This window comes from Ruditapes philippinarum, unplaced genomic scaffold (genome assembly GCF_026571515.1).
Source record: "Ruditapes philippinarum isolate M1 unplaced genomic scaffold, ASM2657151v2 ctg3668_1_1_1_1, whole genome shotgun sequence".
Lineage (NCBI taxonomy): Eukaryota > Metazoa > Mollusca > Bivalvia > Venerida > Veneridae > Ruditapes > Ruditapes philippinarum.
The window spans coordinates 105,425-131,417 of NW_026858450.1; the positions used below are offsets into that span (position 1 = coordinate 105,425).

Consider the following 25,993-nt stretch of genomic DNA (forward strand, 5'->3'; position numbering starts at 1 on the left):
TAGAGTCTCAGAAAGAGGGGTGTGACCCTTCTAACCAATGAATAACTTTTCGGCCACCGTTAGCCAATGAAATCAATGAACGGTAAACGGCAGGAATTACAAGCAACCTGTCATTTTCTGAGACTCCTTACATGATATAATGACTTTTACCCATCAACAGTAAGTTATATGCATGTAAAACTTATAAAATACAATTCTTGGTAAAATAACAATCATTTTGATATACAACAGTATGACAAAAAGTGACTGATCTTCATATAATCAACGAAATAGGTTACTGAATGGTGGCTGAGTTACAGACGCTTTGCAATTCAAAAGCAAAATCGTAAAATATAACAATAATTCATAATTTCAAGTGACTGTGAAGTGTTTTTGAGACAAAATAATATTAAGGCATATTTTCTTAGGGCTAACTCAGTCCTATAATGATTAATTATCACATTAACGTAAAAATTGCAGAGTCACCAACTACAACGACAACAACAAAAATGTCAGCCTCCATACTCATTTTGTAATTGTTTTTCATTTTAAGAATTAAGAATGATTATGATTGCAACATTTATGTTTATTATCATTTAACACTAACACCAGGATTGCTTTATTTATTACTGAACTTAGATAACTTGATTGTTTTATTTATTTTTGGATAAAATATCGAAATATTGCTGTATTTGTTAAAAACTGTAGTCAATAAAACTACTGTCCTGTCTATCATATAAACCACGATGCAGAAGTGCAATAAACCCATTTTATAAAAACGATATTACACTAGTGCAATAACACTTTGACGTGACGCCACTTGCCTGATATACACACATAGTGTTAGAGCACGCTAATGCTAGCGTTAAGAAATAAGCTCGTTAACGACAAATGACCCTTTTTAACTGTTAACCGTTATGTTAAAAATAGAATATTATAGTCGTGTAAATTCAATCCGAAATTTGTTTAAATCGTTGAATAAAACCATAAACTAGTAACGCTCGACAGAAGTTCGTATATTATGATTTTATTTAACCTCGTTTATAGCAGCTTTTGTAAGGTCATGCTATTCGTGATAGAGAATGCTAGTAGTAATTCAGATAACATTAGGACAGATATATCAAAGGGATCTAAATATATGTTAAAATCTTTTAAATGGCAAATGTTCTTCATGTTCAATGTTATCTTGTTGCTGCTCAGCTTGTTAAGAGTTTATGTCCATATTGTTTGCTAATGCAACACAAAATTTAGACAAATTGGGAATAAAAACAACAGCAACAAACTCTAATCAGCTTTGTATCGACCTAAGATAAGTTTAATCTGATCTGAAAGAAGTGCGTGTAATTTGATAATTATGGAACAAACGCTTCTAACTGAGACCAATATCAAAGAATTTTCATAAAAATTTCCTTTATTGTCAACGTTTCTAGACTGTTGCACAGAATGATGTGCTTATTTGTTGTTCTTTATTGCGCATTTTAGTTGAGTAATTTACTGAGTTTTTAATAGGATACATACAAATTTTGCTGCAATAACTCTATCTGTATGGTTATGTCTGCAAACGGGAACAAAAAAATCCTCATTACTTTCCAAACAAGAATGTACGTGTCATTGTTAAGATGTGCAATATTGCAAGCAAATCATTGCAAATAAGCATAAAAACGTTTGCTCAGCCCATAAACGTCAAAACACAAATTATTGTCAAGTGACATTCATACATTAAACAGGCCCATGCCATGAATTATAGCAAATGAAATTCTTAAAGTATTTGATATAAATGAAATTTAGAAGATTTTAAATACTTCAATACCACGTTGCACAGGTAGTCTTATTTAATTGACACGATTGTCTTTGTATAAGTTAATTAAATAATACATTGTTTTTTCTTACAATAAATGAAATGTATCGGAATTATATGAATAGTATGTTCCATTACCGTCCATGAACAGACTCAGTCAAACTGAGCCTGCAACATTTTCAATTTTGCCGTTTTGGGCGTTCTTTAGGGATTCTATTTTTTTGTAAATTTAGTATGCATACGATACGATACGATTTCATTTGATTTTTAGATAATATGTTACTTAAGATGAATAATAAACTGATTTTATATTGAGGTAAGAATCTAGCAATTTCTAATTCCATTACCGTCTTTTGTTTGAATCATATTCAAAACTTCAGTGGTTCTGCCAAACATACTTTTAAAAAGAAATGCTGGACAAATTTGGTCTCCAATTGCATTGACATTTACTGTATCATGGTGTGGCGCACTTTACAAAGACTTTCATGACATCAATCACGTGTTTTGAAAAAAAAAACATACTCATAGACACAGACCTTCTTCCAGAATTAAATTCCAATGAAAGGATTACTTGGATTGTTTTTTTTTTCGTGGAATACTGTATCAGTTTACCTTTTAATAAATTCATTGAATGAAAGATATTATGTTGTACATATATTTCTTTTTATTATTTGTAATTTAAGTGACTTTATTTTTTTACAATACCAGCTGGTCTCATTTATATAATGTAAGACAGACGTTAAAAATAGTCTTATTTATATGGTTATTAAAAGTGTACTCTTGATATTTTTGTATTTCTATTTAAATTTAGATTATATCAATCGTTTATAAATGAATACGTTTCAGAGTACATACAGTACATACTGAGAATAATGGAAATTCAATAAGTCTGAGATTCCATTGTTTTCCGACTGTTATAGATTTGAACTAAGTCTTAACAAGTGCTTTCTACGACTGATGGCGAGTGCACAATTATTTTATGTAGGTGGATATTATACATTTTAATTATAAAAATGTTTATCATGTTATGCTGTAGAACAATACAAAGTTGGGGAAGAGCCAACAACAAGATGTTTACACATCCTGTTATCCGATGGGTTGTGATAATTTGTGCTTTTTTTGTTTTTGTTTGTTGTTGTTGTTTTTATGTTTTATTTTGTTATTTATGTTAGACTATTTGCAGGGTTGGTTGGATAAGGGATTACCAATACTTGGACAATGAAAGTTAAAACAACCTTACGGGTTATTTTGAATTAGAAGCAAAATGCTAATAGCAACTGTTAAACTTGCCTTAAATAAACAAGTGTAAGAATGTATTGGTAATACATTTCCTTATTTCAATATTTTTTGTGTTTCATTTTATTACCTATTTTTAAGTACATTTCATTTTTATGTGTATTCCCAAGGGCAAAAAATAAATAATATTCTTGGACTAATTTTTGACATAACATAGTCTTATTTGCTATAAGAATATCAATGTTAAATTAATTCTAGTGACTAAGGTTGAGTGTTGAGATCATTGATATATGTTACAATAGTTTATTATATTAAACATTAAAGTGTTTAAATGAGATGGTTTTTAATAACTTAAGTTTGATCTTTAAGGGGACGCCAAGTGTGGAAAATTTTAAGTTTTGTCCTCTCTTAAGTTAATATTTTAATTACAAAAACAAATCTTGAAATCTATGATATTCTAACTGAATATGTCTAATTTGAAGAAAAGGACGAACAAACTATATATGGGAAGCTGCGTTTCCTATTACAGGTCAAGTAATGTTCGTATTTTATTTATTTACAAAAACTGCCAGATGTTTTTTAAATGTCACTTTATATTCTGATTGTGACAACCTTTAGTGTGTAGAGTTTAAACATATGTACTTTGTGTGAAGTCAAAACATACTTATTATATATTTTTAAAGAGATTGTGCAGCAATAATTAATAGTTTCTAATACCATATTTGAGCATTATTTTACTTCGAAATTCTTCAGTCAAAATTTGATAAGGCAAGTTAAGAAGCAGTGCTGAATGCAATCCTTTTCATATTCACTTTTCGCATAGAATACATGATCTAAATCAAAGTGATATGGTCTATAGCGGAAAGTCTGTATTATAATAAATAAGTACCATTACCCTGTGCAAATTTAAGAATTGACTATTGTATAATGAATGTTTATTTAATTAACAAATAATTACACTACATGATAGATTTATAATTTATTATTCTGGATAGATGTTCAGAAAGTTATGCACATCAAAAGTCATTGACAGAATTGATGTTCCCATAATATGCAAGGCAAGCATTTGTGGTAAATTAAATTATTTTCTAATGAAACATTTTCCGTATATAAATGCTTGCGCAGTCTGCCTGCCAATATTCATCTGCTGACACTTGCATTCACAATATCTGACAGCATTTAACATAGTACTATTTATCCATCAATATCAACTTATAAAGGATTTGAAAAAAATATATAAAAACTCAAAAGTTAAACTTTAAGATTATTGAAGAACAAAATTGAGCAAAATGGGAGTGGAAGCATTCATTGGAAGTTGGAGGGAAGAAATTAAAATTGGATATGACGAGATGGCAACAGCCTTAGGTAAATTAAATATGATTGATAATTATCATTATTTTTTTCTAATTTATTATACAAATATTTAATGAAAATCTTTATTTAGATATATGAAAATGAATATTGTAAATTGATTTTGTTTTGACATGGAATTGGTAGATGTTTTTTAAACAGTTTGACAGTTGAAGCAATTAAAATTCATGCCATATCTTTAAGAATAGAATAAACACTCATCAATTAATTGATGACGATATTTCCTATTAAATCATTCTTTAAAAGTAATTAGATTTGTAAACTTCTTTATCATTTATCATTTTAAAGATCTGTATTTAAACACTAACTTACCCACAAACCTTCTCAAAAAATCCTCTTTATTTCGTTCCGCATATTGTTTTGTCATTTAGGACACATACAAAAAACCATGTCGTATGAACATCTGAACATAATTTTCTGTCAAGGGAATGAACTGTTAAAATGATTTACCCAGTGTTTGAAATAAGAAGATTCAAATTCACCCGATCCTGTGACATTTTAAGACGGTTATTCCATCATTAAGTCTGCTTTTAAATCGAATAAATGATTATGTAAAAGTTTAACTGATAAAATCTTACTATTTCATGCAAATCCTAATAGTAATATGTGTAAATATGAAAGAATGCTATTGATGAACCTTTACCAAGCCAAATTTCTGAAATACACGTGTCCATCGTTCAATCTGGACAAAATCATAAATCCTTTGAAAGGGAAAACTAGGATCAGTTGCTGTTAGCTAACCTGATGGCGAAGAATGTAAATAGAAAATGACAAAGAAAATATACTTGTAAATAACGAAGTGTTTCAATTGGAACAATACCGCATTAAAGAACATAGCATGTACTCGTGTACATTAGATCGGTTGTGTCACACATTTTGATATTCTTTAAGACTCTTATTGCAATATTGTTAGATATAAACATTGATTCATTGTTTTATTGTTGAATTATATTTAATATGATGAATGTTTTTGTTGTCTTTGTTTTATCATAATTATTTCTATTCATCTTTATTAATGAAGGAATATGTAAAAAAATACATACTTTGCAATGTATATTAATTTAATATTATCAAAAACAAAGGCAAATTTTGAAAGTGTACGTTTTTTTTCATGTAAAATTATTCAATTAAAATAATAATAATAATAATTCAAATTTTTAAAAATAGATTTTTCAAATGTAATTCAATGGGATTTTTATGGAGGTTTTAATTCCATCATGAAATGTAGACGTTTTGATTGGATTTTTTTTTAAAATTTATATCAAATAGTTAAATAGTTGTATATACGTTTTTTGATTGAAACATACTCTTTTTGGACTATAAAAAGCATGACTATTTTGAAGATTTTTTTTTTGTTCATACTTTCTGTACTTAAAATCTTCAGTTCTTCTTCCCTTCCATGGCTAAAATGTCAAACGTGATATCAAAAAGGTATGCTGTCGCGTTATTTTATAAAGTTTCAAATACCATACCGCAGGTTCAGACAGACGAGACAGGGGAGTTATTACTTTTGATTATTTATTCGTCTGCTTGTAAAGTTACAATTAATTGGCTCTCTTAGTGTTAAACATTGTAGTACATCGTGATAACAAGTTACAGGTTAAATATTTATAGTAAAGTTGCATTTTGACGGCAACTGAATTTACCCATACGACAAGTGAGGAACACGATCAGACGAAAATTATAATGGTAACTTCCATATACTTTTTTTAACTAATAACTGCATTTATGAAAACTTGGATATTTACTCACATTTCATTTTTCTTTGTATAATTATCAACGATTGAATTGATTTGCATTCTGCATGCATTTTAAATGTCCAAGATGAACCACAAATGAAATTTGCAACGCAGTATACAAACTCGGACTTAGAATCCCAAGAAAATTGATTTTCAGTTTAATTATCTGTATACCTCTTTATATCCTTTGCATACTTTGCCGTTTTAAGTACTTCACACTTGATCTATTAAAGAGTTGATGTTTTTTTAGTTTTTTTTACCACATTGTGCTCCTTAATTGATCTGTTGCTCTTTCAAGTACATCGTGTACCAAATATTGTTATAGTCATCAACAAAATCAAATTTAGTTGTATATTGTAACAGATTACACAGTTTTATTATATAAGCAACATAAATTCTATTACCATAATGACAGATGAATAAACTATATAAAGGTAACCTATATAAGGAGCACACAAATTTAACGCTTTTATATCATTCTCGTTTATTTCAATATAATAATATTATTCAAAATTGTTTCGATACAAACCATGCAAGAATATTCAATGCTTTATTTTATTTTTTCTTATTTCTGAATTTTTTTTAATTCATGTGTCCTGTTACAGTTTCCAAAAAGATATTCATTGGCCACATAGTTTAGCCATATTTTGCCTCCTTTTGAGTGTTGGTAATTAGTACTAGTATAATGATTTAGTGTTTTGTATGGAAGTCAAAGTATCTCTTTGTTTACATTATGTTATCTATCTGACCATTGTTTTCACATTCAGCTATATTTACTACATTTGATAAGCATCTCACATATTCTGAATCAATTATTACAACATTGTCAAATATGTATTACCATTTTCTACAAAATGTGCCTCAAAAATACACAAAAAGACAATGTCAAACCACAGTTTGTAACTGCCTATGCCGTTTTCATCTTTGTTATAAATTTCTTAACAATGTTGAACAATTGTTTGAAGCCTTTTCATGACGTTTTACCTTTCGTCATCAATTAAACAAAAGGAAGTCTGGATGCTAGATGAAAGGAAGAGAGTTTTTTTATTCTGAAATATGTACCCAGGCCATCTTTACAACATCCGTAAACAATAAGATTTGCGATGAAAAACAGCCACAAAACCTTTCAGAATTTCGATGCGATGGCAGATGCTGTCTGCGAGAAAATTACATATTACATTAAGATATATTTTATTGACATATTACTTTAATCTATAAAAACAACAATACTCCGGTTTCTATACGAAATGACATTCCTTCGATCAATGTAACTAAAGGTAAGCTATTTTTACAATTTTATAACGAGTTTCATTGTATAAAATAATCGAAACTAATTTAACCACTTAAAAGTATCCAATTTTTAAAAATATACTCGTAGTTATGCATATGACACGTGTGACACAGTATAAGTGTGAGCGCGAGGTCGTCTGTCAATTCCCGGCTTGGTCGCACATGTACCATGTTCATTTCTCCGTACACACAGGCGCGGAACTATTTGTGTTGCAATATGAATAATTCTGAATATCCTTTTAGATTTAAAGAGAATCGCTTAATCATTTTAGTTAACATAAATGCGAAATGTTAAAAGTAAGAGTATTTCAGACACTTAAAATCCGGGAAAAAATGTGAATTATAGTCAATAAATTTTTCTAAAATATGTTCTTAAATATGCAAAATTATATGATAACTATAAACTTTATATCAATTGAACAATTTTAGTAATTTTTGAGAATTACCAACAAGTCCAAGATTATTTTGTAATTTTAAATGGACCAATGAACATTCTACTTATATTAGTTCCTCTCTGTAAATTTCAAAGGAAGTCACAAGTATTTTAGACGACCTTCGGCTGAAAAATATTATAGACGATTTACCATAAGTCTTAACCAAGTAAAAACAAGATAACTAAATCTGCACAAATAAGCAATTAATACATAACACATTAAAGCGCGTGTCTAAATGAATTAAAATAGCTTTTGTGTCTCTTCCATTAGTTCTTGTGGTTAAATAACTTATTTTCAGTATCAAGACATTTCCTTATAATTCTTGAGGATCATAATTTATCACCAAGAAATACTATTTTGCCCTCATTTTCAGAAAAATACATACAATAAAACAAACCTTTCTCAACTTTAGCAGACGCCAAGCAATGACCATCAATTTGCATTCATTCATATCTTTAGAATGAAATATTTGGCTTTTTTTCTCATGTAATTTTTTATAACACAGGAACATATTATTTTTTGTTATCTAACCATTTAGTTCAGAACTGAAAAGCAGCCACAGTTCGATCGAAATTATCATATGTATATACTTGTTTGCATGTGTTTTTTTCTCTTTTTCTCGGATTGTATAATGATGATTGCCTTAATACACTCATTATTTAATTGTTTTTCGTTTTAACAATAAGGAATGATTATGATTGCATCATTTATTTTTATACCAGGATTGCCTTATTTGTTACTGAAGTTAGATAACATGATTGTTTTATTTATTTTTTTGATAAAATATCGAAGGTCTGCTGTATTTGTTAAACACTGCAGTTAATAAAACTACTGTCTATCATATAAGCCACTACGCAGGAGTGCAATAAACCCATTTTATAAAAACGATATCACACAAGTGCAATAACACGTTGACGGGACGCCATTTGCATTATATACGAGTACGCTAATGCTGGCGTTAAACAATAAGCTCGTCAACGAAAAATCGCCATTTCTTACTGTTAACCGTTTATATGTTATATATGTAATAGATAGAATTTTATAGTTGTGTAGAATCAATCCGAAATTAATTTAACTCGTTGAATAAAACCATATATAAGTAACGCTCGACAGACGCTCGTGTATTATGATTTAATTTAACCTCGTTCATATCAGTTTTTTAAAGGGCTTGTTATTTGTCATAGAAATGCAACTAGTAATTCAGATAACACTTGGACAGATATATCAAAGGGATCTAAAAAGATGTTAACATTTTTTAAATGGTAACTGATATTCATGTTCAATGTTATCTTTTTTTTGCTCAGCTTGTTACGAGTTTATGTTCCATATTATTTGTGAAATATGTTTCATGTTAATGACAATGCAACACAAAATTTTAGATAAATTTGTAATTAAAACAACAGCAACAAACTCTAATCAGCTGTGTCGACTTAAAATAATTTGAATCGTTTCATGATCTGAAAGAAGTTTGTGTTATTTAGCAATATCTAAATGGCATTTATGGAACAAACGCTTCCAACTGGGACCCGTGTCAAAAAAGTTTCATAAACATTTTCTTTTATTGTTAACGTTTCTAAACTGTTGCACAGATATGCTTATTTGTTGTTCTTTATTGCACATTTTAGTAAAGTATTTTACTGGGTTCTTAATAGGATATGTATACATTTTTCTGCAATTAACCTTTTTGTTTGATTATGTCTGCAAACGGGAACAGAAGAATACTCATTACTTTCCAAACAAATATGTACCTGTTACTGTTAAGATGTGCAATACTGCAAGCAAATCATTGCACATTAGCATAAAAACGTTTGCGCAGTCAGTAAACATCAAAACGCAAATAATTGTCAAATTACATCCATACATTTAACAAGCAAACGCCATAATTTAATGCAAATGAAAATCTTTAAGTATTTAACATAACTGAAAATTAGAAGATTTTAAATACTCCAAAAACACGTTGCACAGGTAGTCTTATTGAATTGACACGGTTGTCTTTGTATAAGTCATTTAAATAATACATCGTTTTACTTAAAATTACAGAAATGTATCGAAATTAGATGAATAGAATGTTCCAGTATCCATGATCAGGCACAGTCAAAGCGAGCCTGAAGCATTTTCAATTTTGCCTTTTTGGGCGTTTTTTGGGAATTATTAAGTATGAATACTATAAAAAAACTGTTTCTTTTTCATTTGATTCTTAAGATAATAATGCATATTAATTACTAAAGATAAATAATAAACTGATTTTGTATTTGGGTAAAAATCTAGAAATTTCTAATTCTATCACCGTCTTTTATTTGAATAATACTCAAAACTTCAGTGGTTCTGCCAAACATACAATCATTTAAAAAGAAATACTCGACAAATTTTGACTCCAGTTGCATTGGTAGCAAGAGTTTTGTCAATTGACATTTACTGTATCACGGTGTGAAGCACTTTACAAAGGCGTTCATGAAATCAATCACATGTTTAAAAAAATCTCTTAGACATAAACTTTCTTCAAAAAATAAATTCCAAGGAAAAGGATTACTTGGATGTTGTTTTGTTGTCGTGATAGACTGTATCAGTTAACATGAATTCATTGAATGAAAGACATTGTGCTGTACATATATTACATTTTGCAATTTCTCATTTAAGTGACTTTAATTTTTTTACAAAGCTGATCCCATTTATATAATTTAAGACAGACGTAAAAACTAGCCTTTTCAATATGCTTATTAAAAGTATACTCTTGATATATTTGCCTTCTATTTAAATTTAGATTATATTATTAGTCGTTTATAAGAAAATAAGTTGCAGAGTACATTCAGTACAACGGAGAATAATTGAAATTCAATTAGTCTGCGAGTCTATTGTTGTCAGACTGTTATAGATTTGAACTAAGTCTTAACAAGTGCTTTCTACGACTGATGGCGAGTGCACAATTATTTTATGTAGGTGGATATTTCACATTCAATTTAAAAAAATGTTTATGTTATGCTGTAGAACAATACAAAGTTGGGGAAGAGCCAACAACAAGATGTTTACACATCCTGTTATCCGATGGGTTGTGATAATTTGTGGGTTTTTGTTTGTTGTTGTTGTTTTTATGTTTTATTTTGTTATTTATGTTAAAATGTTTGCAGGGTTGGAGTGATAAGAGATTACCAATGCTTGAACAATGAAAGTTAAAACCAGCCTTACGGGCTATTTTGAATAAGAAGCAAATTGCTAATAGCAACTGTTAAACTTGCCTTAAATAAACAAGTCTAAGAATTTATTGGTAAAACATTTCCTTATTTCAATATTTTTTGTGTTTCATTTTATTACCTATTTAAAAGTACATTTCTTGTTTTAATGTGTATTCCCAAGGAAAAGAAAACAAAATAAATATTCTTGGACTAATTTTTGACAAAACATAGTCTTATTTACTGAAGTAAATAATAGTGACTAAGGTTGATTGCTGAGATTGATCTATGAAACAATAGTTTACTATATAAATCATCAAAGTATTTAAATGAGATGAGTTTTGAACAACTTAAAGTTTGATCTTTAAGAGGACGCCAAGTGTGGTATGTTTTGTTCACCCTTAAGTAATAAAACAAATCTTGAAGTCTATGATATTCTAACTGAATATGACTAATTGGAATAAAAGAACGAACAAACTATATATGGGAAGCTGCGTTCCCTATTACAAGTCAAATAATGTTCGTTTTTTCTTTATTTTCAAAAGTATCCATATATACGAGTTTTTTTTTTGTTTTGACAACCTGTAGTGTGTGTAGTTTAAACATATGTACTTTGTGTGAAGTCAAAACATATTTATTATATATTTTTATGGGACTGTGCAGCAATTTTTAATAGGTTCTAATACCATATTTGAGCATTAATTTAATTCGAAATCCATCAGTCAAGATTTGATTAGGCCAGTCAAAAAGCAGTGTTGAATGCAATCCTATTGATATTCACTTTTCGCATAGAATACATGATTTAAATCAAAGTGATATGGTCCATAACGGAAAGTCTGTATTATAATAAATAATAATCATTACCCTGTGCAAATTTTAGAATTGGCTGTTGTTAAATGAATGTATATTATAATATATAAAATCAACAAATATTAACACTACATGAAAGGTTTATAATTTATTATTCCGAATAGATATTCAGAAAGTAATGCACATCAAAAGTCATTGACATAAATGATGTTCCCATAATATGCAAGGCAAGCATTTGTGGTAAATTAAATTATTTTCTAATGAAACATCTTCCGTATATAAATGCTTGCGCAGTCTGCCTGCCAATATTCATCTGCTGACAATTGCTTTCACAATATCTGGCGGCATTTAACATAGTACTATTCAACTATCAATATCAACTTATAAAGGATTTGAAAATTTTATATAAAAAGTCAAATAGTAAAGTTTTAGATTGTTGAAGAACAAAATTGAGCAAAATGGGAGTTGAGGCATTCATTGGAAGTTGGAGGGAAGAAATAAAAATTGGATATGACGAGATGGCAACAGCATTAGGTAAATTAAATATGATAAATAATAATCATTATATTTTCTAATTTATTAGACAGAAATTTAATGAAAATTTTTATTTAGATATCTTATAAATATTGTAAATTGATTTAAAACGGTCTTTTGGCATGAAATTGGTAAATATTTTCTTTCACAGTTTGTGAGTTAAAGTAGTTATATGCCAAATCTTTAAGAATCAATAAACACTCATCAATAAATTGATCATTATTTTGTTTTTCATTAAATCGTTCTAAAATAGTTAAATATTTACATGAATCGTGGATTTTTTTACTGATTTATCATTTTGCTGTTTAGAGATCTGTGTTGAATAAACTTTTAACCCATAAACATTCTCAAAATCCACTTTATTTCGTTCCGCAAATTGTGACGCCATTAAGGACACATACAAAAACCAATTCGTATGAACATCTGAATATAATTCTCTGTCAAGGTAATGAACTTCAAAATGAATTACCCACTGTTGGAAATAAAAAGACTCAAATAAACCGATCCTCCGACGTTTTAACATTGTTGTTCAATCATGCAACATTTTTTTATGTAAATCAGTTTACGCCTTAAGCCTGCTTGTAATCTATTATAGTAATATAAAGAAATTAACATTAACCACGCCAGTCTGAGTGTACATAATCATTTAATGTTTTGAAGGGGAAACTTTCAGTCACTGTACTTTCTGATAAATGAATAATGCACACCTTGTGCTGGCTGATCTTTGTCTACACTGGCTGCATGGATCAGTTGCTTTTAGCAAACCTGAGGGCGTAGAAAGTAAACAAAAACCTGGGGAAAGAAATATACTTGCAAATCATTAGGTGTATGAAGAAATATGTAAGAAATACATATTGATGCATTGCATATCTTTCCAATATAATTTTAATATCATATTGATATGACCGCTTATTGTTGTTTAATATAAAATAGCCTTGCTTATGAACTTTCCGGACAACCCTTTAAATACCCTCGTAATATTAAAAAATTTCTTTACGTCAGTCTTCGGCTTAATAACTCAAGCAACAATAGCAGAAACAAAGGCACATTTTGAAAATGTACGTAATAATTTCATATAAAATTATTCAGTTAAAATAATAATTCAATTATTTTAAAAATACATTTTTTTTCAAATGAACTTTAATGTGATCTATATAGAAGGTTTTAATTCCAACATGAAATATAGATGTTTTGATTGGATAAATCTTTTAATTTATATTAAAGAGTTGAGTATAATGTTTAGATTGAAAGATTCCTTTTTTGGTTTACAAAAAGCAAGGATATTTTTAAGAATTGCTTTTTATTCTTACTTTCCTTACTTGAAATCTTGCGTTCTCCTTCCCGGATGAAACATAACATGGCTCAAATTCCTTGAGATCTTTGTTCCTTCCAAATGTCAAAAGTCAAAACAAAAAGGTATGCTGTCGCGTAATTTTACACTGTTTTAAATACCATACCGCAGGGTTCAGACAGAACATGATACTTTTTTATTACTTTTGAATTTGTTTGGTTGTATAGTTAGAATTAATGCATATTAAATGTGTGTGTGTGTGTGTGTGTGTTTTAGATAAAAATAGTAAGCTGAAAAAGCTCAACGGGTTTACATTCAGGTTTATATGATGGGATATTTATTTCCCGAGATCTTGGCACAATTTGATGTGGATCTGTGCAAATGTTTAAATCATTCTTATATAATTTGCATAGTTTGCCGTTTTAAGTACTTCACACTAAAGTCTTGATCTTTTAAAGAATTATTGTTTTTTAGGGTTCTTTGATCACATTTGGGTTCATTTAATTGATCTCTTTCTCTTTCAGGTATATCGTGTACCAATTATTGTAATAATCATCAACATAAACGAATTCAGCTGCATATTGTAACAGATTACATAATTTTATTTTATAAGCAACATAACTTTTTACGTATATATGTGTTAACGACATCTGAAATTAATGTTTTTGAAAAAGGAAATATTCACAGTAAGCATCAATATTTTATCGTTGAATTTCAAATTATTTGAATTTGTAACACTTTTTTACCTGTTTGAGTAAATCATATTATTTTATATCAATATCTAGTTTTGATTCATCAGACAATTAGAAAACAAATATGCATATTTTCGTCTTTGCAAAGACAGTTATAATTTCTGATAGTATTAACTTGCTGTTTAAATCATTATTTGGTCGGACATTTCTTTAAATATGTAATTCTTTTATCACCATTATGACAGATGAACAAACTATATAAAGGTAGCATATATAAGGAACAAACAAATTCAACTCTTTTATATCATTTTCGTTTATTTCAGTATAATAATATATTCAAGATTGTTTCAATACAAACCATGCTAAGATAAACTTTGGTGTATAACATACATATTTATGTTTCTTCACAGTAGAACGAGTAAGTTTAAATTAGAATTTTTAATGCTGTATTTTTTTAATTCTCAAAGCTTTTTTGTATAACATGTGCCCTGTTACAATCTCCGAAACGATGTTCATTGGCCACATAGTTTAGCTTTTGAGTGTTGGTAATTAGTACAAGTCTAATGATTTAGTGTTTTGTATGGAAGTCAAAGCATCACTTTGTTTACATTATGTTACCTGTCAGACCATTGTTTTTACAACACTATATACTTTATTTGATAAGCATCTCACATATTTGGAATCAATTATTACAGCATTGTCAAACATATATTACAAATTTTCTACAAAATGTGCCTCATAAATACACATAAAGACAACGTGAAAGCAAAGCTTGTATTTACCAATACAGTTTTCATCTTTATTATAAATTTCTGAAAAAAGATGAACAATTGTTTGAAGCCATTTCATAACGTTTTACCTATCCTCGTCATTAACAACCAAGCAAGTCTGGATGCTAGACAGAATTTTTTTATTATTCTGAAATATGTACCCAGGTCACCTTTACAACATCCGTAAATATTAAGATTTGCGATGAAAACAGCCACAGAACCTTAAGGAATTACAATGCGATGCCAGATGCTGTCTGTGAGGAAATTAAACATTACATTAAAATATATTTTAGACATATTATTTTAATCTATCAACTCAAGATAAAACCAACAGTACACTCCGGTTCCTACACTAAATGACATTCTTTCGATCAATGTTACTAAAGTTAAACAATTTTACAATTCTATAACTGGTTTCATTGTACAAAAAAAAACAATCTTAACAAATTTAACCAATTAAAAAGTACCCAATGTTTACAAATATATTCGTAGTTTTGCATATGACACGTGTAACATAATAGTAGAGTGTGCGCGAAGTCGTCGGTCGATTCCCGGCTTGCTCGCACATGTACCATGTTCATATCTTAATAGATATTTAAACTTTTGTTGCTTTCTATGATATATCCCGCTTATGATTGTGTCAATACGGCTGACAGATATAAAACGATTATTGAACAGTAAGCCCTTGAATATGATGTGATATTCATCGGTTTTTATCATATTGACGGAGGCGATAGCCGAGGTCAGTATGCATTTTACCAATGAATATTATATCAAATTTAATGTCATTAGTAAATATTTTTTTTATTAAATGATAAACCTTAAATATAAAATCACAAAAAGTGCCTAGTACGTACGGATGAACAAAAAAAGTGTAAGTCTTTTTCAAGCTCTTCAAGAAAAAGAATCCGTCAGTAAGAAGTTCAATTGCTACGCTATTGCCGCGTAAACAAAAGTAACCAATGCACTTATCATCGCTAAGTAACTATTTTTTGTGCGTTATTTGATTTGACTCGATAAATTTCCAAAACAGTACAAACTCCAACAATTAGTTTTATGCACATAGTCTCTGCCCTGTGGCCATTTGATAAAATTCTGATTCTATTTTCATATAGGGAAAATCCGAGAGATATTAAGCCAGTGAATATGCTACAACACCAAGTATATGAGCCATGCCATGTCTAAAGCAACATAGTGGGTTTGCGACCAGCATGGATCCAGACCAGCCTGCGCATCCGCGCTGTCTGATCAGGATCCATGCTGTTCGCTATCAGTTTCTCTACTTATAATATGGTGTGTAAGCGAACAGCATGGATCCTGATCAGACTGCGCGGAGGCGCAGGCTGGTCTGGATCCATGCTGGTCGCAAACGCACTTTGTTGGTTTTGTCGTAACGCGGCTCATATATGGTTTACACACGCGTAGTTATTACTCTTTGTTGTAAAGTCATTGAATAAGAGCCTGCTTTATTTTGAATTATTTTTATTTATTATTCAGCAAGTGAATATGATACTAAACTCAAAGAATATGGTTTTATCATTTGTTCTGTTGACTACGGTTGGGACAATGATCTTTTTTAGAAATGTAATTATGTTAGATATTTCTCATAAAATGTTTTGAAAATTCAAGAAGCAATAAAACAGTGTGATTTATAATTTTGTACACTTCCTATTTTTCAAACCGATGTAACGTATTTTTACTTGTCAATGAATTTTATTCGTATAACTATTTTGTACTAAATGCTAAATATGGGCTAAATTTGTATACTTCCCATGTGTGCTTACAAATCTTTATAGTTTGAAAATAAAAAAAAGAAATATATGATTTTGCAAAAGTGTTTTAGTATTCAAGACTAAAACGTGTGCTTTCAGAAGACCCTCTGCTATTCTGTTAAAAAACATATAGAAAATTGGTGGAGCCAGCCTCTTACAAATACATTTTTGTACTAACACACACCTGTATGTAATAGTCATAAAACAAGGTATTGCTTCCTGCGGTAAATTGTTTCAAATTGTTGCCTTTACCTTCAATTAAAGCTAAATGTTTTCTGATATATAGAGACTTGAAATACATATTTGTGTCTATGTCCATTGCAAACTAAATATTTTAAAATTTATGAAAGGGAAATATCATTCTAAAGTTATTCAGTGCATAAAAGTCTGTAAATGAATGACTTGATACTCTGATAATGTTTTAGAAACATTTTGCACTATTGACTGATTTGACATTCATTTTTTTTCATTAAAATTTTGTAAAATGGCTATTAAATCCAATGGCTCACTGCTCAATAATTGTATTATATCTGCAAACCTTATTGACACAATCATATGTGAACAAAATCATAAGAAGCAACAACATGTTGCATGTGTGGTATGCATAACTACGACTATATTTTAAAACATCGGACACTATTTTAACATTCCTCAAGCTGTAAATCTGGAAGGGTCGCCATATTACATTGAAAATATCGGTGCGATACAAAATCCAAGAAAGGAAAGAAATAAACAAACATTTGGTATAATAGGATTACTGGATAACTGGAGGATTGCATTTGAAATTACTGTTGATAATTCTTTTCAGTCTAATTATCTTGCCCGTAATGGCTTTAGCAAAAGCTGGCACAAGTTCAAGTAAAATGGACATGAAATTTCATCTCATTAGGTTTGTTATTTTTAGCTCACCTGAGCACGAAGTGCTCAAGGGTGAGCTTTTGTCATCACTCTGCGTCCGTCGTGCGTCGTGCGTCCTTCAAAAAATGGCGTCAAACCTTTCAAACAACATCTCCTCCTAAACCAAATGGCCAATTGCAACCAAACTTTACAGAAATGATCCTTAGGTGGACCCCTTTCAAAGTTGTTCAAAAATTTGAATTCCATTAAAAACTCCATGGCAACCAATAGGAAAAACTTAAAAAATCTTCTTTAAAAAAACCCTAAGAGCTAGAGCTTAGATATTTGGCATGAAACATCTTCTAATGAGTGTCTACCAAGTTTGTTCAAAGCCCAGGGGGTCATTAATTATCCTTATATGCATACAGTAAAAACTTAAAAAATCTTCTTTTAAAGAACTCAAAGAGCTAGAGCTAAGATATTTAGCATGAAACATGTTCTAATGGGTGTCTACCAAGTTTGTTCAAATAAAAGTCCTGGGGTCAAAATTGGCCCCGCCCCAGGGGGTCATTGATTTTCCTTATATGTGTTTAGCAAAAACTTAAAAAATCTTCTTTGAAAAAACCCAAATAGCTAGAGTTTAGATATTAAGCATAAAACATCTTCTACTAATGTGTGTCCACCAAGTTTGTTCAAATAAAAGCCTAGGGTCAAAATTGGCACGCGCCCCAGGGGTCTTTGATTTCCCTATATGCATATAGTAAAACTTAAAAAATCTGCTTTTAAAGAACCCAAAGAGCTAGAGCTAAGATTTTTAGCCATGCAACATCTTCTAAATGAGTGTCTACCAAGTTTGTTCAAATAAAAGCCCTAGGGTCAAAATTGGCCCCGCCACAGGGGGTCATTGATTTTCCTATATGCATATAGTAAAAAACTTAAAAAATCTTCTTTTAAAGAACCCAAAAGAAGCTAGAGCTAAGATATTTAGCATGAAACATTTTCTAGTGAGTGTCTACCAAGTTTGTTCAAATAAAAGCCCTGGGGTCAAAATTGGCCCCGCCCCAGGGGTTCTTTGCTTTTCCCTATATGCATATAGTAAAAACTTAAAAAATCTTCTTTAAAAGAACTCAAAGAGCTAGAGCTAAGATATTTAGCATGAAACATCTTCTAATAAGTGTCTACCAAGTTTGTTCAAATAAAAGCCCTAGGGTCAAAATTGGCCCCGCCCCAGGGGGTCTTTGCTTTTCCCTATATGCATAAACTAAAAAGTTAAAAAATCTGCTTTTAAAGAACCCAAAGAGCTAGAGCTAAGATATTTAGAATGCAACATCTTCTAATGAGTGTCTACCAAGTTTGTTCAAATAAAAGCCCTAGGGTCAAAATTGGCTCCGCCCCAGGGGGTCATTGATTTTCCCTATATGCATATAGTAAAAACTTAAAAAATCTTCTTTTAAAGAACTCAAAGAGCTAGAGCTAAGATATTTAGCATGAAACATGTTCTTATGGGTGTCTAACAAGTTTGTTCAAATAAAAGCCCTTGGGTCAAAATTGGCCCCGCGCCAGGGGGTCATTGATTGTCCTTATATGTGTATAGCAAAAACTTAAAAAAATCTTCTTTAAAAAAACCCAAATAGCTGGAGTTAAAATATTAAGCATGAAACATCTTCTAGTGAATGTCTACAAAGTTTGTTCAAATAAAAGCCCTGGGGTCAAAATTGGCCCCGCCCCGGAGGTCATTGATTTTCCTTATATGTGTATAGCAAAAACTTAAAAATCTTCTTTTAAAAAACCCAAATAGCTAGAGTTTAGATATTAAGCATGAAACATCTTCTAGTGAATGTCTACCAAGTTTGTCCCAAATAAAAGCCCTAGGGTTGAAAAATTGGCCCCGCCCCAGGGGGTCCTTTGATTTTCCCTAAATGCCATATAGTTAAAACTTAAAAATTTCTTTTAAAGGAACTCAAAGAGCTAGAGCTAAAGATAATTATAAGCAAAGAAAACATGTTCTAATGGGTGTCTACCAAGTTTGTTCAATAAAAAGCCATGGGTAAAAATTGGCCCGCGCCCCGGGGGTCATAATGTTTTCGCTTAATAATGTTGTATAGCAAAAAACTTAAAAAAATATTTTTTGAAAAAAAAAAAAAAAAAAAACCAAATAAGCTAGAGTTATAAGATATTAAGCATGAAGCATCTTCTAGTCATGTGTCCTACAAAAGTTTGTCAAATAAAAAAGCCCTGGGGTCAAAATTTGCCCTGCCCCAGGGGGTTAGTTGATGTTTGTCATATGCGTACAGTAAAAAAACTTAAAAATATCTTCTTTAAAGAAACTCAAAGAGCCAAGAGCTAAGATATTTAGCATAAAACATGTTCTATATTGGTGTGCTACCAAGTTTGTTTAAATAAAAGCCCTGGTGTTCAAAATTGGCCCCGCCCCGGGGGTCATTGATTTTTCCTATATTTGTATGAAGCAAAAATTAAATCTTCTTTGAAAAAACCCAAATAGCTGGAGTTTAGATATTAAGCATGAAACATCTTCTAGTGAGTGTCTACCAAGTTTTGTTTCAAATAAAAGCCCTAGGGTCAAAATGGCCCCGCCCAGGGGGTCAATTGATTTTTCCCTAATATGCAAACTAACCTAAAAACTTAAAAAAATCTTGCTTATTAAAGAACCCAAAGAGCTAGAGCTAAGATATTTAGCAAGAACACATGTTCTAATGAGTGTCTACCCAAGTTTGTTCAAATAAAAGGCCCTAGGGTCAAAAATTGGCCCCGCCCTCAGGGGGTCATTGATTTTCCCTATATGCATATAGTAAAAACTTAAAAAATCTTCTTTTAAAGAACTCAAAGAGCTAGAGCTAAGATATTTAGCATGAAACATGTTCTAATGGGTGTCTACCAAGTTTGTTCAAATAAAAGCCCTGGGGTTTAAACTGGCCCCGCTCCGGGGGCCTTTATACATGTGAGCGACTTCAGGGCTATCATGGCCCTCTTGTTATTATTATGAATACAAGTTATTCAAACCATAATAAGAAAATAATATTCTATATTCCTTTTCTTTTTTATACTTCAGAGTATTATGTTTTATGTTTAATGTATCAATTTCATCTTATGAAATAAAACAACTTTGCATCAAAGAAGTGATCGATAAACAATTCATTGATTCAGTAATTTATTCCATTGCCATTATAACATCGATGTTTGTTATAAAGAAGCGTTTATCAAAATGATATTATATACTTCTTGTCGAAATTTATTAGTCTGTAGCACTGTTAAATCTGCCAGATAATAGTTATATTGCACATGTAGCTTATTGTCGGAGTTGTAATTCATAATTGGTTCATATGAATAATGAATTTATTGTATCAGTTTTTCTTCTGTCTAATTTAATGAAATATTCCAAAGTTACAAAAACCGAAAACAACATTGTACGTTACTCGTATATATATATAATTTTGCTGGTGATTATCAAAAAGAGGAGCTGTCATTGTCTTTTCATTAGCGAATAACTTTGCACACATACAATTGAAGGAATCTTTCACGAACGTTTTCAAAATATTCTTAGGTTATTTTAATGTAAGAAAATGTTTGATCAAAATGTTTCTGAAGGAGTTCAATAGAAAAAGATATGTCATTTAAAAGAATCTGGAAAAAAATGGTGATATAAAGTCAACTTTCAAAAAGATATCTGATTAGAAAAAAAAAAACAATTGAAATAATCTTATTTGCACTTATAGAACTGATTAGGGTTTAATTTATTTGGTAAAAGTACATTAAACTAAAGCCGATGATAATAGAATACAAACAAAAACAAAAAATGTAAGTTTTTTCTTCTTTGACATGTTCAAATGTTCTTTATTTACTTTGACGTGAATATTTTGTTTTGTTTAGAAAGTATTAATAAAGATTGTGGCTAATTTGTGCCATTTCGTGTTTTCGCCCCGCGACCCCGCCAAGCGAAAAGTCGAGAATTAAAAAATAAAAATGGCAGGGGTGCAGAGCGAAGTCTCGCGAATTAGCGGGGACGCGGGGCGAAAAGTCGAGATTTTAACAACTAAAACGGCGGGGACGCAGTGCGAAAAGTCGAGCTTTTTTAGAATAATTTGTCGGGGCGCGGACAACAGCACACAAATTAGCGACATATAACAATAAATATTTCGCTTCGCGGCCCGACGTTTTACAATTAAATCTTGACCTTTTGCTTGGTTGGGTCGCGGGGCGAAAGCAATTTTTTTCAATTTCAAATTTTATTGCCTGAAACATTATACAATGTTTATAGAAGATAAACAATATAAACATATATACCTGTCCAATTGATAAGACATGAAGTAAACAATTAACAAGAGCTTAACAAACAGACAAAGAGAAACATTTCAATACAATATTACATGTATTATCAGAATATGATGCCTTAAAGAATGCGAATTTTATTTGCAGAACAAATAAATTTAGCTATGTTATATAACGTATTTTTTGATGATGAATACATGATATTTTCAAATTTGTTTAAAGATGGTCAGTGACAATATTAACTTTAAAATTTACTTCTAAGTGTTTAAAATTTGGACAAAATTTACATTTGCTATTAAACCATAACTGATTTTCGTATTTAATTTTGAACTTTTTGTTATTTATCTTACCGAATACAGTTTCAGCTGCTTAATGATTGAGAAGTAAATTTGTGAATTGTGTGGCAGATTCATTGACGTCAACACAACTAAAATTTCGTAAAAGGCAATAAAAAGAGTTTACCTTATTTGTGTCAAAAACTATTGTTTTAATATCATTTTGAGTGTTTTCTGATTTCGTACCGTCAATCTCTAATGTCACACTGAATTTAGACTTTAATTCAAAAGACATACACGCATGATCGGAGAATCCATTGAAATCATTTATAGAAAAATTGTCCATATATTTGAAAGTATCATATTTAAGTAAAAGATAGTCTAAACTCTGGCACTTTTAACGTTACAAAAAGTAAAACCTCCTGAAGTATCATTTATTTATGAAAATAATAAAATCGTAATCATCAGAAGTCACCAATAATGAGAACATGGCCTAAGTTTTCATAATGAACAATATTTGATTCTAAACACTCAAAAAAGTCAAAAGCATTTTTTTCTAATACAAACGAATAATTACTTGTGGGTCTCTTGTAAACATGGCACAGATAAATATCAGTATGCTGTGAAAAAAAGAGTCTATATTTTAATTTTAATTTTGTCTATTTTTATCTAAAATAGTCCATTGATGTTTTTTTTTCAATTAAACTTATTTTATCTTTAAGATATGTTTTATGATATAGAGAAATACCTCCCGGAAAACGTCCAGTTTTTTTGTGTTTCGATTTAATTCCATATAAATGAATACTTTCAAAACTATCAATGTTAAGATTTGTTCCATTTTCACTAGAAATCCACGTCTCACTTAAAAAATAATTTTAAAACACTTGATATAGTCAATAATGTCCCCTAACTTCCGTTTTAATCCGTTGATAATCCATGCTCCTACGCTAAGGGATAGCTATTGACCCCCCCTAAATGGAGTCCATGTGCTCATGGGTCGCTGAAGTGTACGGTCGTCCGTTGATAAAAAGCTCCTTACCGGTAATTTAACGTTTTTGTCAGTATTTTTGCCTGCCGCATTACGCCATACAAGGGTTTGCGTGAATCTCGAACCTCTTTAGGGAGTTGAGTCCCTATGCCAATGTTAGCTTCCTTCAGGGAAGTATTCTTCTTAAAAGATGTCTTACGCACCAGCTCACGTTGCTTGTTATAGTGAAACGTAGCTATTATAGGGCGAGGTTCAGAGAAAACAGAAATTGCACTAATCTTTCTTGTTTCAATTTATTTGCTCTTTCTGTATGACATTAATTAAGAACCTTTGTGATATCTTTTTCTTTCTATAATAAATACCTGGTACATGCAATATATTCATATAACAGATCTGCCATGAGAAGCATGATTTGTTATTAAGTATAAAATGTTCACAAAAAAACTTAAAACGGTTTTACTTACAAATCTACCATATTGGCGATATATCACTAGGTTCCAGTCTCCAAATAACTTTTAACGAACGAAAAAGGAATTTGTTTGTTTAATAAAACTGATGAAAAAAATATGTAATGCTAAATAGCACGGTTAATTAAAAACACGTGAATTTGCCACTTGTACAAAAACATTACAGATGGGATTAAACATGATTCACAAATCAATTCATCTGATTATTTTGCGGTGTTGAAATTGGAACTCCAATTCATTAAATTTCCACTGACTTATGATAAAGGAAGATTTCATTTAGATGCATACATTTTGTAGGAGCGCCATAAAAAAATAAAGAAATATTTTTAATGTATCTCCTGCGTAGGAAGTTGATTGAAGATAAAAATCCTTATCTTTTTTTACATCATAAAAATCTAAAACTTAATATCCAGCATGCAAAATGTATAGAATATTAAGTGCTTCTATACTTATTTAATGTTTTTACTGCGGTTAGTTTGAAGTCAACAAACTTTCCTATGACATGCTTTATAACTGCATACCTTTACACAGAGTTAAATAAAAATCAAAATACTTTTCGGCGTTTTTGAAACAAACGTCTTACAGAAAAGTTAATATGAACATCATTTTTGTTGAATAAAAATAAACATGTTTAAGTATTACTGTATTAGCATTTGCAGATGATTAACTGATATGTTTTTCGAAACTCAATTTACATTCTTGTTATTTTATTTGTAAAGAAATTCTATTAAGGAAACTTATTTTTCTATAAAACAATATCTTTAGTGTTAGACTGATAGTGTTTAATTTTGAAGACTTAATACTACATGTACTTAGGAACGCAATTATTTCCCTCAAAACAACTAAGTAACTTATTTTTCTGATCCAACGATATTTCAGTTTTAAAACCTTTTAATAACTGATAACAGTTTTCGGTCTGAAACTCTTAATAAAAATGACTTTTAACCGATTCTAAGGTATAATGGATATCACAAGACAAAAGCTTACTGAAAATCTCTCTATTGATACAAATATACTTTAATCAAGACAAAGCCTACTAACTGCTTTCTTACCTAATGTAAAATAAATGTGCGTTATATCATTCTGCAAATCAGTTTATCGAATCTGAAAGGTGTATTTTGGAACTTCATGTGATTCCCACTGGGACTTTCTCTCAGTAAGCAAGACACTTTCGTTGAAAAAAAGATTTTATGAAAACATTTTTGTACCAATTAACGTCTGTATTATATGAAAATCAATACGCCAAAGTGCAATATCTGGATTGCTGTAAATTACATCAAACATTCCTCACATACCTTTAAGATGCCTTCAAAAAATGAAAGAACAAGGACAAAAACTACTCACCTGATAAGATAGTCTGCTGTTAGATTATCAAACTTCAGTTATTTAGTACTGGTGCGAACCTGTCAATTTCGGTATTATGATTATATGACAATTATCATTGACATGCTTATACAAGGTAACATATAATGGTCCTTCAATTATCCTGTTAAACAAAAGTATTCAACTTCTTCCTTCAACCCATTAATACTATGATTCTATTCATGATATTTTGCTCATCTAAGTATCTTTCAGATACAAATTATAAAGAATAGATATGTTTTGATAAGATGAAAATTTAAATAGAATGCAGTTTTGAGGTTTCTGCAGCATGGCACCAGTACATTTACTCTACTCCATGGATATTATATTCTTCAGTCTGGCTTCAAAGATTTTTTTATATATTACATATAAAGTTGTAACCGTTAATTATTAATGCTGCACTTTTATCTAAGACCTTTTTACATTTGTATATATACCTCTTATAATTAACTTCATTGTGAACCTTCCTTTTGATATATCGACATAAGGCTATTGCAACAATTTTGCCAAATCATCCGGCATATATGAAAGCTTTCTACATGCAATGAACACGTACATATAAACTGCTAACATTAAAAGGCTTTGACTGCAGAAGTCAACTTTTTAACATTGTTCATAGTATCATTTTAAAGCATGCCCAGCTGAAATGGACGAATATTAAAAAAATCTCAAACCCATCTTTACTCATATATATTATTTTTACCTGACATTCCTGCAATGCGAACAGTCTTTCACGGTCTGCAATGTTTGATAAATTTAGTTCTATCAAAATTTCCTGTAAGCGATTAACCCTAACCTGATAATTATTATATTAGCATTCTAAAATTTTCTTTTAGTGTAGTTGATTGAGTGTAGTAAGATGTAAAGCACATAAAAACCTTATTGATCCTGATG

At 30.2% G+C, this 25,993-nt stretch overlaps 1 protein-coding gene across 2 annotated transcripts in view; it reads left to right on the plus strand.

Annotated features, from left to right (window-relative positions):
- Positions 1–4,278: 4,278 nt before the first annotated feature.
- LOC132753207 (fatty acid-binding protein type 2-like) overlaps positions 4,279–25,993 on the plus strand; it is a 61,966-nt gene continuing 40,251 nt past the window's right edge. The window contains exon 1 of one of the 2 annotated variants that reach the window (XM_060743651.1): positions 4,279–4,378. In XM_060743651.1, coding sequence (XP_060599634.1) covers positions 4,303–4,378 — 76 coding nt within the window. In that variant the 5' untranslated portion in view covers positions 4,279–4,302. Of the gene's footprint in view, positions 4,379–12,145; positions 12,359–25,993 lie in introns of those variants that run through there. The other variant, XM_060743650.1, reaches the window with a different exon arrangement.